The 14,285-nt window shown below is 42.5% G+C and overlaps 1 protein-coding gene across 1 annotated transcript in view; it reads right to left on the bottom strand.

The window, feature by feature from the left end:
• The window catches only part of LOC140236470 (uncharacterized), a 180,883-nt gene that overhangs the window by 32,352 nt on the left and 134,246 nt on the right, over positions 1-14,285 (bottom strand). The window contains exons 25-26 of the mRNA XM_072316394.1: positions 13,307-13,396; positions 12,390-12,680 (exon numbers count right to left, since the gene is read on the bottom strand). Coding sequence (XP_072172495.1) covers positions 12,390-12,680; positions 13,307-13,396 — 381 coding nt within the window. The remainder of the gene's footprint in view (positions 1-12,389; positions 12,681-13,306; positions 13,397-14,285) is intronic.

The raw sequence follows: 14,285 nt of genomic DNA, 5'->3' as shown, positions 1-14,285 counted from the left end.
AACCTTCAGTAACGCTCTGCTTATATTTGTGACTGCAAGATTGATAGTTCATCTTCTGGGTGCACCTATGTCAAGTTAAGCCAGTACCTCCCTCTCTCCATGTTCAAGCTGTTTTGATCTGGTAACTGAGAAACGGGGACTGGGATTGCTACCCGTAAGTACTTTTGAATCCATCATTACATGAAAGATGACTTCCAAACCAGCCTACCTCAGGAATGCTCATTTTGGGATACAGTCCGATAATCGATGCCAAGTTGTTGATTCAAAAACTTTATTTCTGGGATTGATCATTTGTGCTGGGGATGTGCAAGTGAACCCTGGGCCTGTGAATCTGTCAGTACCATCTACTGGTAGTTTGACAGTGAGATGCAAAAAGTATCTTGTCAAACATGCAAGAAACTAGGACTTGGAAATCCAAACTCCTAGTTTTGATTGTCGAGCATATTTTCAACAGAAGTGTGCTGGTATCAAGTCTGTGGAAGCAAGTAACATCACTGCTAACTCTGTGCCTTAATTGGAACTGCTTTACCCATTGTGCCCCATGTAGTGTGTGTGATGGCAATGTGTTTCTACACCACCATGCAGTGCAATGTGATAGCTGCAATAAATGGCTTCACCTTGCTTGTTGTTGCTGACGATTTCTACACTTCACCCTTGAATTCCAGTTGTAACTGGATCTGTCCATTTTGCAGTGAGTCAAATTTCTAGTGTTTATTGTTCACTGAGGGAGGTGCTGATCTCCACTGAGAATTCATTTCAAATTTTGGATAGTGACAGTGAGTTGACCATTTTTAAAACTGAGACCTCAAATTTAGTTTACGAGGAGATAAGAAAGTGAGAAGGAAAAAACCAAGCAAACAGAAAAAGAAAACGCATGTAAGATTTGTATTAAATAATTGCTAGGGTTACACGTCTAAAGCATGAAGGCAATTTATCAGTCCTCACTGATGATAAAAAAACAGATTTTTTTTTTCTGTGGTACAAAATCGTGGTTAGACAAGAGCATAGCGAATGAGGAAGTTTTCCTGGTCAGTTGTACAAGATTTAAAAATGGGCTCATTGATATCCAACTAAATGACTTTATTATTAAGTGAACACGGTCTATCTTTGGAAACATTTAGGTCCAAGTCAAGCTTATGATCTTGATACGTCACAGCAGCAGCGCTGCCATACAAACTACAGCATCTGGTACCTACTTTATTTGCCCGTTTTCACTGTTTCGCACTTTGCAACTGCCTACCGTAGTCCCACACATCCATTTACACGTAATGCTGTACGCAAACAGATCTTGGTGCCCTTTGGCCTAGCTAGTGCAGCAGTGCATTATTTTGCCTAGTAGTCGTACCATGCATCATGTTTTAAAATCCACATAATTCCTCCCAGGATACGCATCTAGTCAAAGACAAAATAAATATTACAAGTACAGAAACGAGTCACAAATTCCGCATATATGCACGCAAAGGCACAGGCTGCCTCCTGCACACGCCACGAGACGTGACGCTGGCGCCCGAAATCGAAATGTGTTTTAGCAGCGGGTCAACGTACAGACGTGACGCCTTGACGTACGGTTGCGCTCGGCGGCACGTCCCTCTCGTTCGCCCAATCGAAAACTCCCTATTAGTTAGTGCAGACGTGTCTCCTGAGGACCTTTTGCTGATGAAACTATAATACCCAGATCCAGTAAGTAGAAGTTTGCATTGTTCATATATAACGTTGCACAGGAAAAAAGAAAGGTCAGACCAAGTTGCACATTGTGCACATCCACAAGACTATTTTATCACTGAGGAAAGCTAAAGACTATGTAGCAAGGGGATTCATGGAGTGGGAATTGAATGTTGGCCCCATTCAGATATATTTGAGAATCCTCGTAATGAATTGTGCACAACTTTATCACTGATCTCTATGTAAGTACACACACAGACCCTGCAGAATCTTGACTGGAGTTGACTACTACCAATGAGCTTACGCTTCGATGCACATATTCGCTGACCGGTGTCATTCATACCTGTCGTATGTACCCCAATGGAACCACCCACGAGTCCCCACACTACTGGGTCCATAATCAAAAAGTTAATAAATACAAGCAGAGGACTGAAAGGGGATCAATTTACTGAGGGTGCAAACAATTGTGAAGGACGCCAATGTAAAAAAAAATAGCAATGTCATGCAACATTTGGAAAAGTTTTTCTCTGAATGCATTCCAATAATGCAGCCGTAAACCACAGTCTTGCACAGTTTGTGCGTAGTTCTCATGACATAATGTGCGAATGCTGTATGTACCATTACAGAACTATGGCCAGTCACATACACAAAGAACACATCACTTAAATGTGAATAAAACAGATTTTCCAATGATCACAGCCCCATTGTTTCCAAAGAGAATTGATAACACCAGTGTATTGTTATGTAGACATATCGTCGGTTGAGAATGATAAGGGCGTTAAGTTGTCACTAAACCCATAGTGTTCAAGACCACTTAACGCCCTTCTCATTCTCAACAGACGATATATACTACTAGTGGTTAAACGCAATAGCGCCACCTAGTGTCTATTGCATTATGGGACTGGCACTACTGTTGATCAACATGAATAAAGCTATTGTTTACATGATCAAAGATCATCCAGTATTGTCTCCTCTATTGCCTGGTGGCAGCGCTGGATCACTACCCACAGCTCAAGTGAAATCTTGCCAAACTCTGGGAGGAGTTTTGCTGGAAATAAGACAGCCAGGTCCACTGTAAACGTAAGTTTTTACAAGGACTCATCGTTATCACTTAGTTGGCCAGTAGTGTACAGTCCCACACCTCTAAAATGGCATGTGTTATGCTCAAGGTGCCCAAACAATGGTGTCTGGGCAGGATAGAGACTATCACCTCATTTGAAAGTTGGAGACAGAATCTCCTGTACACTCTAAACCTAGATCCCAACTTTGCACCTTTTCTCGGTGAGTCAGTGACATGGTCAAAGAAGACAAAGGCAAATCCTAATAGAGGTTTTCTTGATGACACTAGCTCTGTCCCCTCAGAATCTCGCAAGACGGCTCAACAAAAGGCTGTCATGCTTGATCTCATGCTTGGCCAGGTTGCAAATTTCTAATAGTGCGCAATTCTACCTCACTCAATGACATTTGGTCAACAATTCGCCTTCACTATGGCTTTCAGTCGACAGGAGCTCATTTCATTGATTTTTCTGACATCAAGTTCGAAACCGATGAATGACCTGAAGACCTGTATCAAAGGATACTTGCCTTTGTAGAAGATGACCTTTTGACCTCAGGTGGAAGAATCACTCACAACGGTGAGCCCACCAAGGAAGATGAAGAGCTTACGCCAACTATCGAAAACCTCATAGTGCTGCATTTGCTTCAGTTGTTACATCCGGATCTCCCACAAATATTCAAACAAAGATATGGTACAGATCTCCCGTCACGTACCCTTGCTTCTCTTAAGCATGAGATTCTCATGCCCTTACCAGTCTCCTCGAGTCAGTTGAATGTTCTAGAGCCATGCGTGTTGCTGTCTTTCCCCTGCGCAGTCGTAGTCAGTCTACTCCAAGGTGTCCCCAACCACAATTTCAAAGTCGATCCTGTGCCAAGCCTGCTAAGTCATGCCCCCTCTGCCTTCAGGCTGGTCGCCCTAGCAGTCACTTCCTCAGTGTGTGTCCCTATCTCCCTGACTCTGATAGGCAGTACATGGCTAAAGCACGTCAAGTCGCAAAGATTTTTGACAGTGATGAGATACTTGCTGATAGCATTGACCCCCATGATGTTCAGGTTGACCCAGGTACCCAGTCTGGTTTAGATGGTGAGGAACCCTCCACTACACTCCGTGTGCAAGTGCATTAGTCCCCTTACTTTGATGCCTTTACAATCATCATGCTGTCCGTATCACAGTTGATAGTGGTGCTACAGGGAACATGCTGCGTGCCTCCACAGCACATGTCCTCAGTTGTACTGTGACTCCTACATCCCAGTCAGCTCGCCAAGCTGATGGCTCATCCCCCTTGGAAGTTGTTTGTGAAACTCGTCTCACTTTTCTTGTGATAAACATGTCTTCCATTTTGAGGGCTTAGTTGTGGAGAATTTAGATGTTGAGGTCCTTGCTGGGACTCCATTTATGGAGCGCAATGATGTAGCCCTTTGACCCGCTAAGCACCAGATTATGTTGGATGATGGCACAATGTACTTGTATGGTTCCTCTGTTAAGTCCAAAGTTGGTCATGCTGTGCGACGTGCACACGTTCTCCATGCTCCTGCGACAACCACAACTCTCTGGCCAGAGGAGTTCCTTGAACTCGAGTTGCCTTCCCAGTTGAGTCCGATGAGATCCTTGCTGTAGAACCTCGCACAAACTCCCCCCCCCCCCACCTTCCCCTTGCAGGAATGCTTCCCAGTTCCCCAAGTGGTCCCCAGCATAGCAGGTAGGATCTGCATTCCAAATCTATCTGAAGCTCCCTGCGTTATTCGCCGCCATTCACATTTGTGCCAGGTCAACCCCATGGGCATGGAAGATGCAGGGCAGTTGCAAGCACCTATGTCTGATCAGCAGGCACCATCTGCCCAGCCTCCTGGGAATCGATCCACAAGCCAATCTTTTGAGTCAGTGGCTGTTGATCCAGACGGGGTTCTTCCCTCTCAGACAAGGAGTGCCTTCCAGGCACTCCATGCCAAATATGATGGAGCTGTGTTCGCTTCATCATTCAAGGGCTATAATGGTGCTTCCGAACCATTCCAGGCTGTTGTGAACATGGGCCCAGTGCAACCGCCTCAGCGCAAGGGCTGACTCCCTTTGTATTCCCGTGACAAGCTTGATGACCTCGAAGAACTTGGCATTTTTGCACGGCCTGAGGATATTGGCGTTACTGTCGAATAAGTCAACCTGTCTTTCCTGGTCAAGAAACCCCAATGGCGGTCACCGGTTGGTCACAGCCTTTGCTGATGTGGGTCACTATTCCAAGCCCCAGCCTTCAGTCTTCACAGATGTTGATTCCACATTATGTAAGATTGGTCAGTGGAAGTACCTTGTCGCATCCGACCTTACCAGTGCTTTCTGCCAAATACCTCTCTCCCTTGAGTCAATGAAATACTGTGGTGTGGCCACACCATTCCGAGGTATTCATGTCTATACCCGTTGTGCAATGGGAATGCCAGGTTCTAATACTGCCTTGGAGGAATTGATGTGTCGAGTACTTGGGGACTTGTTGGTTGAAGGTATCGTTGTCAAGTTGGCAGATGACTTGTACTGTGGTGCTGACACACCGCAAGCCTTGTTGCAGAATTGGTCTTGGGTGCTACAGGCCCTTGCTGCCAATGGCCGCCACCTATCCCCACCCAAGACCACAGTATGTCCCAAGACTACCACTATCCTAGGGTGGATCTGGTCGGAAGGAACCCTTCGCGCAAGTCCACACAGGATGACAACATTGTTAATCTGCTCTCCTCCCACTACAGTGAAAGGCATGAGATCTTTCATTGGTGCGTACAAGATGATTGCTCGTGTGTTCCCTAGTTGTGCTGCATACTTGAGCCCCCTTGATGATTCCATTGCTGGATTCAAATCACAAGACCGTATCCACTGGACGGATGAGTTGCATGATGCCTTCACCAAGGCTCAGTCTGCCATTCAGTCCTCAGGCACCATCACACTCCCACGCCCCTCTGACCAGTTGTGGATTGTCACAGATGGGTCTGTCAAAAAACATGGCCTCGGTGCAACAATGTACGTGACACGAGATCAGAAGCCTCTTGTCGCTGGCGTCTTTAGTGTTGAGCTGCATGGTCGCCAGGTTACCTGGCTCCCCTGTGAGGTTGAGGAGCTGTCTATTGCCACTGCCACCAAACATTTCAGCCCATATATCATTCAATCACATCACCCTGTGTGCATCCTCTCTGACAGCAAACCATGTGTTCAGGCATATGAAAAGCTGTGTCGTGGAGAATTTTCAGCTAGTCCAAGGGTTTCCACATTCCTAACAACTGTGAGCCGATACCAGATGTCTATTCGCCATCTGGCTGGCTCTGCAAATGTCCCTGCAGACTTTGCCAGTAGAAACGCTCCTCCTTGCCATGAGTCCAAGTGTCAAGTTTGCTGGTTTATCACCCAGTTGGAGGGTGCTGCTGTTCATCGCAGTACCATAGAAGATGTTCTTTCTGGCTGTACATGGATTCCATTTACATCCCGCAATGCATGGGGTCGGGTTCAGACAGCGTGTCCAGACCTCCGCCGTATGCATGCTCACCTCAAGCAGGGTACCCACCCATCAAAGAAGCTGACGGATATTTGTGATGTGAAGCGCTATCTTCAGGTTGCTACTATAGCTGGGGATGGCCTTCTTGTCGTCCGACAGGAACATGCATTTCAGCCATGTCAAGAGCGTACTGTCATTCCCCGCAAGGTGCTTCCTGGTATCCTTACTGCTCTCCATCTCCAACTGACTCACCCTACCCCACACCAGCTCAGACAGGTGGTGTCTCGCTATTTCTTTGCCTTGGACCTAGATGCAGCTATTCAAGAAGTCACCCTGGGGTGCCATGGATGTCTTTCGCTTCGGAATGTCCCCTATGCTGCAACACCCCAGACCACATGTGATCCGAAAAGCGTGGTGGGTGTATCCTTTGGGGCAGATGTCATAAAGCGTGCTCGTCAGCTCATATTTGTCCTCAGAGAGACTGTCACATCATACACATCAAGTCTCCTGATCCAATATGAACGCACAGAGACCCTGCATGATGCTCTACTCCAGCTACAGTATGCCCACCTCTTCGGCCACTAGAGGGTCCCCTTGCAGATCCAGCCCCAGGTTTTGTAGCCCTCTGAGATGATCAGGTACTCCATAGGCAGGGGATTACGATATAGCTCGGTCATGCCAAAAATGTGAACAAGAATCCTGTCTCTGAAAACGCTGTTCGCGTGCTAGAAAATGAACTACTTCGTGACGACTCCCATGGTGGCCCGGTTACCCCCTTGCACTCGCCTTGGCTACAAACCGCCTCAACAGTCGACTTTGTGGTAATGGCCTCTCTGCTCGGGAATTGTGGACTCAACGTGATCAATTCACCAGTGAGCAAATTCCTGTGAATGACAAAGATGTCATAACAGCTCAGCACAACAGACGTCTTGCTAATCATGGTCCTAGTGTCAAGTCGAAGGCTCCCACACGTCCATCCCCCTTGCCAGACACTGACATTCAGGTTGGTGATCTCGTCTATCTTCGAACAGATCGATCCAAGACCCAGTCTCGACACCGCTACCTCGTTTGTACTGTTGAGAATGAATGGTGCAATATCTGCAAGTTTGTCGGCAACCAATTACGTTCCACTTCATACCGTGTGCGACATTCCGATTGTCTGAAAGTTCCTTCAGACTTTCCTCCTCTACCTTCGCAGCAGTATCAGCCTCAGGAGTGTGATGACGAGAGTGCTCAGCCCCTCACCTTGACGACGGACCATTCCCATTCCATACCAGATCCTCCTGATCTCTCGACAGCATCTAATGACTGTATACCCCCTTTGAATTCCCCTGATGTCATGACAGTGCCCCCTGAACCCAGACCCACCGAACCTCCTGATATCCCACACGAGCTTTCCACTCCACATGATAAACCTGTATCTCTGGCAGCTCCCTCAGTGCCGTCCAGTACTCTAACTATGCCCTCCCCTAACAGGCGATATCCTCAACACAGCCACCGTATTCCACCTTATCTCATTATGTCCTCAAATAGATCTATGCTCTATTAGTTATTACTTCGTAGGGTACATATTACGGTATCCCTCTGCTATCTAGTTTCAAACGATCAATAATGCTGCTGTATGCTAGGCTCTTTGAACAGCAGCATGGTAATACATACCTTGTCTCATGTGTAGTAATGCATTATAGGTGTTTTGTTGTTGTTGTTGTTGGAGTTGGTATTATACATGTACGTGCATATAGGCGAAAATTTTGTTAATCCACCAATCTGTATTGTCACTATGCTCAGACAAGATAAGGGCCTTCTGGATGCTTGACATAACTTGCATGTGATACATTATATGCCCTCCATCAACATCATGGACTACAGTGCGGTTTTTATAGCATCTGTTCTGCAGACAGTTTACATTTCATCACACATTAGCCGTTGTGTATGCTGACTGCTATGTTGTATGTACAATGTACCTCATTCGTATTAATTTTACATACAGCTGTATATGTATACATACTTCAGCATGTCTCAATATTTCATATTAGTCAGGTTTTCCAGTTTCCATTTACCAGCATCACATGCCCTGTGTCAGTGATACCTTAACTGTTTTGTTACAGTTTCAACCTATTGCTCAAGTCTGTAAGATATAGCAAGCAGATGGGTTACTGCAAGATTTTAGATATTGTCTCGCCAACATGCCAAAGTTTTTCGTTACCTTACCATACAAGACAGAAAAGATGCAGTAAGCAGATGGGTTACTGCAAGGTTTTGAATATATTGTTTTGTTAACATGCAGATTGTATAAGTTTTTAGCTGCATGATACAGAAGGCAAGTTCATAAGTTAGGTTTCTGTTGATATGTGTAGCGACGACATATGTTGCTTTTATTTTTGGAAGAGGATGTGATACAAGGCCATACAGCTGTAGATGTTCCTTTTTGTCTGGAGTTAGCTCAAACAGATCATTATGTTTATAGGAGAAAGTGTTACATTGTGAAAGAGTTTAGTTTTATTTGTCAAGCAGCCTTAGTCAAATTTTGTCAGGATGTTTGAGTATATACAAGTGGTCATACCTTGCTGGATTCGTATTGACGTTTTAAACGAAGTTGAATCATTTCATTTATTATTTTGAGTTAAAGAAAGAAAAAAGTGATTACACCAGTGTATTGTTATGTAGACATATATATAATACTGGTGGTTAAAGCGCAATAGCTCCACCTAGTGTCTATTGCATTATATCTGGGACTGGTACTACTGTTGACCAACACGAATAAAGCTATTGTTTACATGATCAAAGATCATCCAGTATTCTCTCCTCTATTGCGTAGCTGTCTTAAGTTGAAGTCAAATTTGTTCTCTTTTTTCTTTCCTTTCTCTCCCCTTCGTTCCTCTCTGCTGTTTGTTGGTTCATGCATGCAACACTTGTGTGTGTGTTTGTGCCGACTTCTTTTAAAAGGCTCTACCCCCACATGCATCTATTTTTTTTAGGTTCTTCGAACACATTACCTTGATTTTCAAATATATTTTTGGCATACTCTGTACTCTAGAGTCATTTTAAGTGTATCTATGAATTTGATTACAGATTTTATTCTCTAATTGTTTTTTTTTTTTCAAAATTGTTGATATTTTAGGATTGTTGGAAGTGTATAGACGTCTGTTACAATCCCAATTTGTAGAAAATCTAATTAATGAAATGAAGACATTATGAAGTCAGACACGTTGGCAATGTGCTTCATAGAGGTCAGATGTCACATCGTGTGGATCTGCCCCTAAATATGGACCAAACATTGGTGAGAGTGTTTGAAAAGTATGCAAACAGCTTGCAGATATGTCGTAAAATGATCCGAAGAGCTTTGCAAGTTTTTGTGAAATATATGTGAGACATTCTCCAAACTGTCTTGATCTGTTTGGGGTTTCACAAAGATTTTGCAAACATGGAGAGGCTTTCCAGACATTTTCAGGTGCAAATCACAACCCAGTATGTGGGAGATGCTTGCAAGAAATTTTAATAAAAAAGAAAAAAGTCACCGCTGAACTAATATAAAAACAACATTCACAACTCTTCTGAATCCTTGTGCTAGTTTGGTTGGATTTTGTCATTTTTGTTGATATTCACCTGCCCTTCGCAGCTCTCTCTGTGTAACTTGAGCAGGGCAGCACTGTGTTTTTGTTCGTTTTGTGATGCCTGGTCACAAATATATAGTGAAATATATGTGAGACATTCTCCAAACTGTCTTGATCTGTTTGGGGTTTCACAAAGATTTTGCAAACATGGAGAGGCTTTCCAGACATTTTCAGGTGCAAATCACAACCCAGTATGTGGGAGATGCTTGCAAGAAATTTTAATAAAAAAGAAAAAAGTCACCGCTGAACTAATATAAAAACAACATTCACAACTCTTCTGAATCCTTGTGCTAGTTTGGTTGGATTTTGTCATTTTTGTTGATATTCACCTGCCCTTCGCAGCTCTCTCTGTGTAACTTGAGCAGGGCAGCACTGTGTTTTTGTTCGTTTTGTGATGCCTGGTCACAAATATATAGTGAAATATATGTGAGACATTCTCCAAACTGTCTTGATCTGTTTGGGGTTTCACAAAGATTTTGCAAACATGGAGAGGCTTTCCAGACATTTTCAGGTGCAAATCACAACCCAGTATGTGGGAGATGCTTGCAAGAAATTTTAATAAAAAAGAAAAAAGTCACCGCTGAACTAATATAAAAACAACATTCACAAACAGTTCACAACTCTTCAGAATCCTTGTGCTAGTTTGGTTGGATTTTGTCATTTTTGTTGATATTCGCCTGCCCTTCGCAGCTCTCTCTGTGTAACTTGAGCAGGGCAGCACTGTGTGCTGTTTTGTGCTGGCCAAGCACCTGGGGGGGGGGGGGGGGGTGTGCTGTCATGGTCAGTAGTTTGGACAAGTGGTTTCGGAGGAAGACATGGTTTATTTATACGTGTATGTTTGTTATTATATCTTGTATAATTCACTGGTGTTGTGTACGATTTTTTCTGAAGTCTTAAGTCAATTTTTTTTTTTTTTTATGTTGGTGTTTTGGTTTTTTTTCTTGGTCAGGTTTTTTTTTTTTTTTGGTCAGGTGCTTTTTAGTGCCCCTCCTCATCTCTACCAGTCAATATCTTCTACCTTTCTTCTTTTCCTTACTTCTCTCTATGACATGACTTTTCCCCTTTCATCTACTTTTCATCATAACTTACAGGGGAGATGGGGGAGATGGGGGGAGGGACGAGAAGTTAACTGGATGATATTCAGGAACTGAGGAAATGTGTGACTAGGGTCTCCAAGGGTATTTGTGACCAGGCATCACAAAACGAACAAAAAGTCGCACACACTGACTTTGTGTGAGGACTGAAAATAGGTGAAATGGGTCAACCGAGCCAATTTTGACTTTTTCATATTTTCTAAAAGAGCAAGTCATCTTCTACATTATGCTAAAATTTGGGATCATGAAACGGGCAGGAAAATGTGTTTTTTAACAGTTTATTTCGGACATTTTTTTGGCAAAATAGTGTGATTAAGTGTGTCTTATAGAGTCCCCTTTTCATTTCTTACAAACCTTGTACACACTCTTCACTTTCAACTCCTATAACTTTTGAAAGGATGATACTACTACAATGTGCTTTGAAAGTTAAAATCAATTAAGGTCAGGATGTGTTAATAAGGCATGCTTAATATCAGTTTAATCTGAAAATCCCTTCATTGTTCTTACTCCGGTGGTTTACATCTTGTTTTTTGTCCCAATCATCGCACAGCCAGCACGGCTTGGTAAAGATTAAGCGCTTGAATAGATATTGTACTTCAGAACCTCTTTTCTCTGTTCACACTTTTCCTGAGTGTGTGCTTTCTTTTCGATATCTAGATAGGCTAGGAGAGTCCATTTGATTTGAGTAATACATCATTTTAAAGCTTAAAGTCTGCTCTTTCAGAATATGCTCTTAACTAAAATTTCATTTCTGATGACTTTTTATTTGTTTTGTGGTGCAGGGTCACATTTTTAGACAGCTTACGTGTGTGTGTGTGAGTGTATGTGGGTATTCAGGTGTGTGTGTGCACGTGTGTGTACGTGCATGTATGTGTACCTTCGTGCGGGTGTTTGTGTATCTTTTATATGAATTACAGATTTCTTATTCAAATTATTCAAGACACTGTCTGTTCAACGCTTTTGTCTGCCTGTTTGTTACACGTGTATATACTATTATTATAATATGTGCAATACATGCTGTCTGCTCTTTTTTCCTTTGTTATGCCAGTGGAAGATGAATTTCTGTATTTTTAACAGACAATAAAGTTCCTTGTATCTTGTATCCTTGTATTAAACAACTTAAGTGAGAATGGCCCAGGATGTGGGTACTAGTGACACGTGTCCTGTACTCTATAGTTCTGGAGAATTAAAGAGGTAATGGTGTGAAGACAGATACATACATGTACTTGGAATTTTACAGTCCCTTAAAGAAGAAATGAGCAAGAGACAGTGCAAACAGAATGTGATGACCAATTTTAGTATTACATTAGGATGCATATTAAATACAAGCAATTTTTTTTTTCACATTGTAATATATAATCGCAATGCACTGTTGATCTAAATCTGCACTCTTGCTCAGCCCCGATTGCATTTACAGCATAAGCAAATAGTGGATGGCAATCATAAATACACATTCTTAGCACAAAAAAACAGACGAAAAGTTTTAGGCTCCTCACCTTGAGACTGTCAACCTTCTTGACGAACTGCTGCGCAAGTTTTTCTGGTGCCATGGCAACAAGTTCCAGGAGAGAGTAGAGGCCCCTGCCATCCCCAATGGCTGAGACATACTGGCGAAGGAGACCCATGTAGGTTAAGACAGGACCACATGGGTCCCCTGCATACCTCTCTATTAGGTCATTGACATAAGTGCTCATGATGGGTCCCTGCCGCATCATCTCTCCAGTCTTGAATACATTAGGGGAGGTTCCAGCAGAATACGCCAGGCACATTCGAAGAAATACTGCCACCTGATGAACAAATACAGTATACAAGATTTTGTACGTAATTATCTAGTCTAAGAATTTAAAGCTGAGATTTGAAGACAAAGCGACTAAAATACAAAATTTCAGTCCTTTACAGATCTTGCAAATAGTAGGCTTTGCAAAATGTATATGTTCTCACATATATTTTTGCAACATCTCATACCCTGCCCATATTTCTTATTTGAAAGTGCAAAGTGGCTTGGAATTTGGTTATCGCTGGGCAAATAACGTTTATTATAAATAAAATCTGTTGTGCAGATTCTTTGACACATTTTATTGATATTTCTCACTCTATTGTTTTGCTTTATTTTTCTTTGTGTTACTCTATTTTCATGAACACTCTTATTTTGATTTTAATAACTTCACAAATTATACAGTGGAAGTATCAGTAATCACAGAAAATTATACTGATTTATGGGAAAATGCATTGCTTTGCTAGAGAGAGAATGATACATAAAACAATGTCTCTCATGAACATTTCACACCCAACAATAATAGGGGAGAGATTAGGGGTGAGACAAATACGATTAACTCATAGCACAAATTAGATCATACTGATAAGTGACTTAAATTCAATAATACCATGCACAAGGAATTTTTTAGTCTATTACCTTTTCATATACCAATGCTTTAAAAGGTATTGTGAAGACCCCAAGAGGTCCTTGTGATTTCTGGCTGGAGTTTGGGAGGTTGTCAATTGCCTGTTTGACAATGATAATGAAAATGATGAACATCAGTACAATGCATGCAACAAAAACCACAGTCAAAATTAGATGTGTACAAGCTATGTAAGTTTGATACGGGCATGACATAAAATCAATCATCTGTCTGCAGGAGAGATACTTGTTAACGATACCTCAAAGAAGAGAGAAGGAGAAAACATGACAATAACACGCAATGAGGATTATTTGATTGTGAGGGTGAGGAAGGTCGTAACACTCTCATTAATTTATTAAACATTTTTTTTTTCCTCAGCACCATACATTATTACAGTTTCAATAAAAATCTTTCATTTCATTTGTGGATCATTGATGTGTCTCACACTAATACACATGTTGCTGTTACACAGCGATATGAGAAAGACAGGAGGAAAGAAGATATCAAGTATTGGCAAAGACTCTTCAGGTGTATTCGAGCGCTCTAAAGCAAACCAAAGCGAACCAAACTCAACTGTTCCAGATTTGGAGCATTTGAGAATTCTGTTGAGAAAGTGTACCCCATTAGTTATTTATAGAGGGGGTCACAAGTTTTGTAGCAAGAGGGTCATTCACCTGGCATGCTTAAACTACTTAGTACATATGTCCTGCACAAAGAGAATGAACTCTTTGCATTCTGACATATGTGCATGATATGCTTCTCCACATGGAAACTTTTGGTATGCTTTTGGAACCCTTTTGGAGCACATCCGCAAGTGGTCTGCTTTTGGCTCAGTGTAGTTCTGTATGGTACATTTTAGGAGTGTTTGAGCCCTCTTCTGGCGCAAGTGTGGTACGGTACAGTTTGCTGTAGGAGAGCACCTGAACGCACCGATAGTAGTTTATCACAGTCCCTCATTCAATCTACCATATGTCCCCAAAAAAATTACAATGG

This window comes from Diadema setosum, chromosome 13 (genome assembly GCF_964275005.1).
Source record: "Diadema setosum chromosome 13, eeDiaSeto1, whole genome shotgun sequence".
Classification (NCBI taxonomy): Eukaryota; Metazoa; Echinodermata; class Echinoidea; order Diadematoida; family Diadematidae; genus Diadema; species Diadema setosum.
The sequence above is the reverse complement of the archived record's forward strand: the minus strand, read 5'-3'. Positions and strand labels throughout refer to the sequence as shown.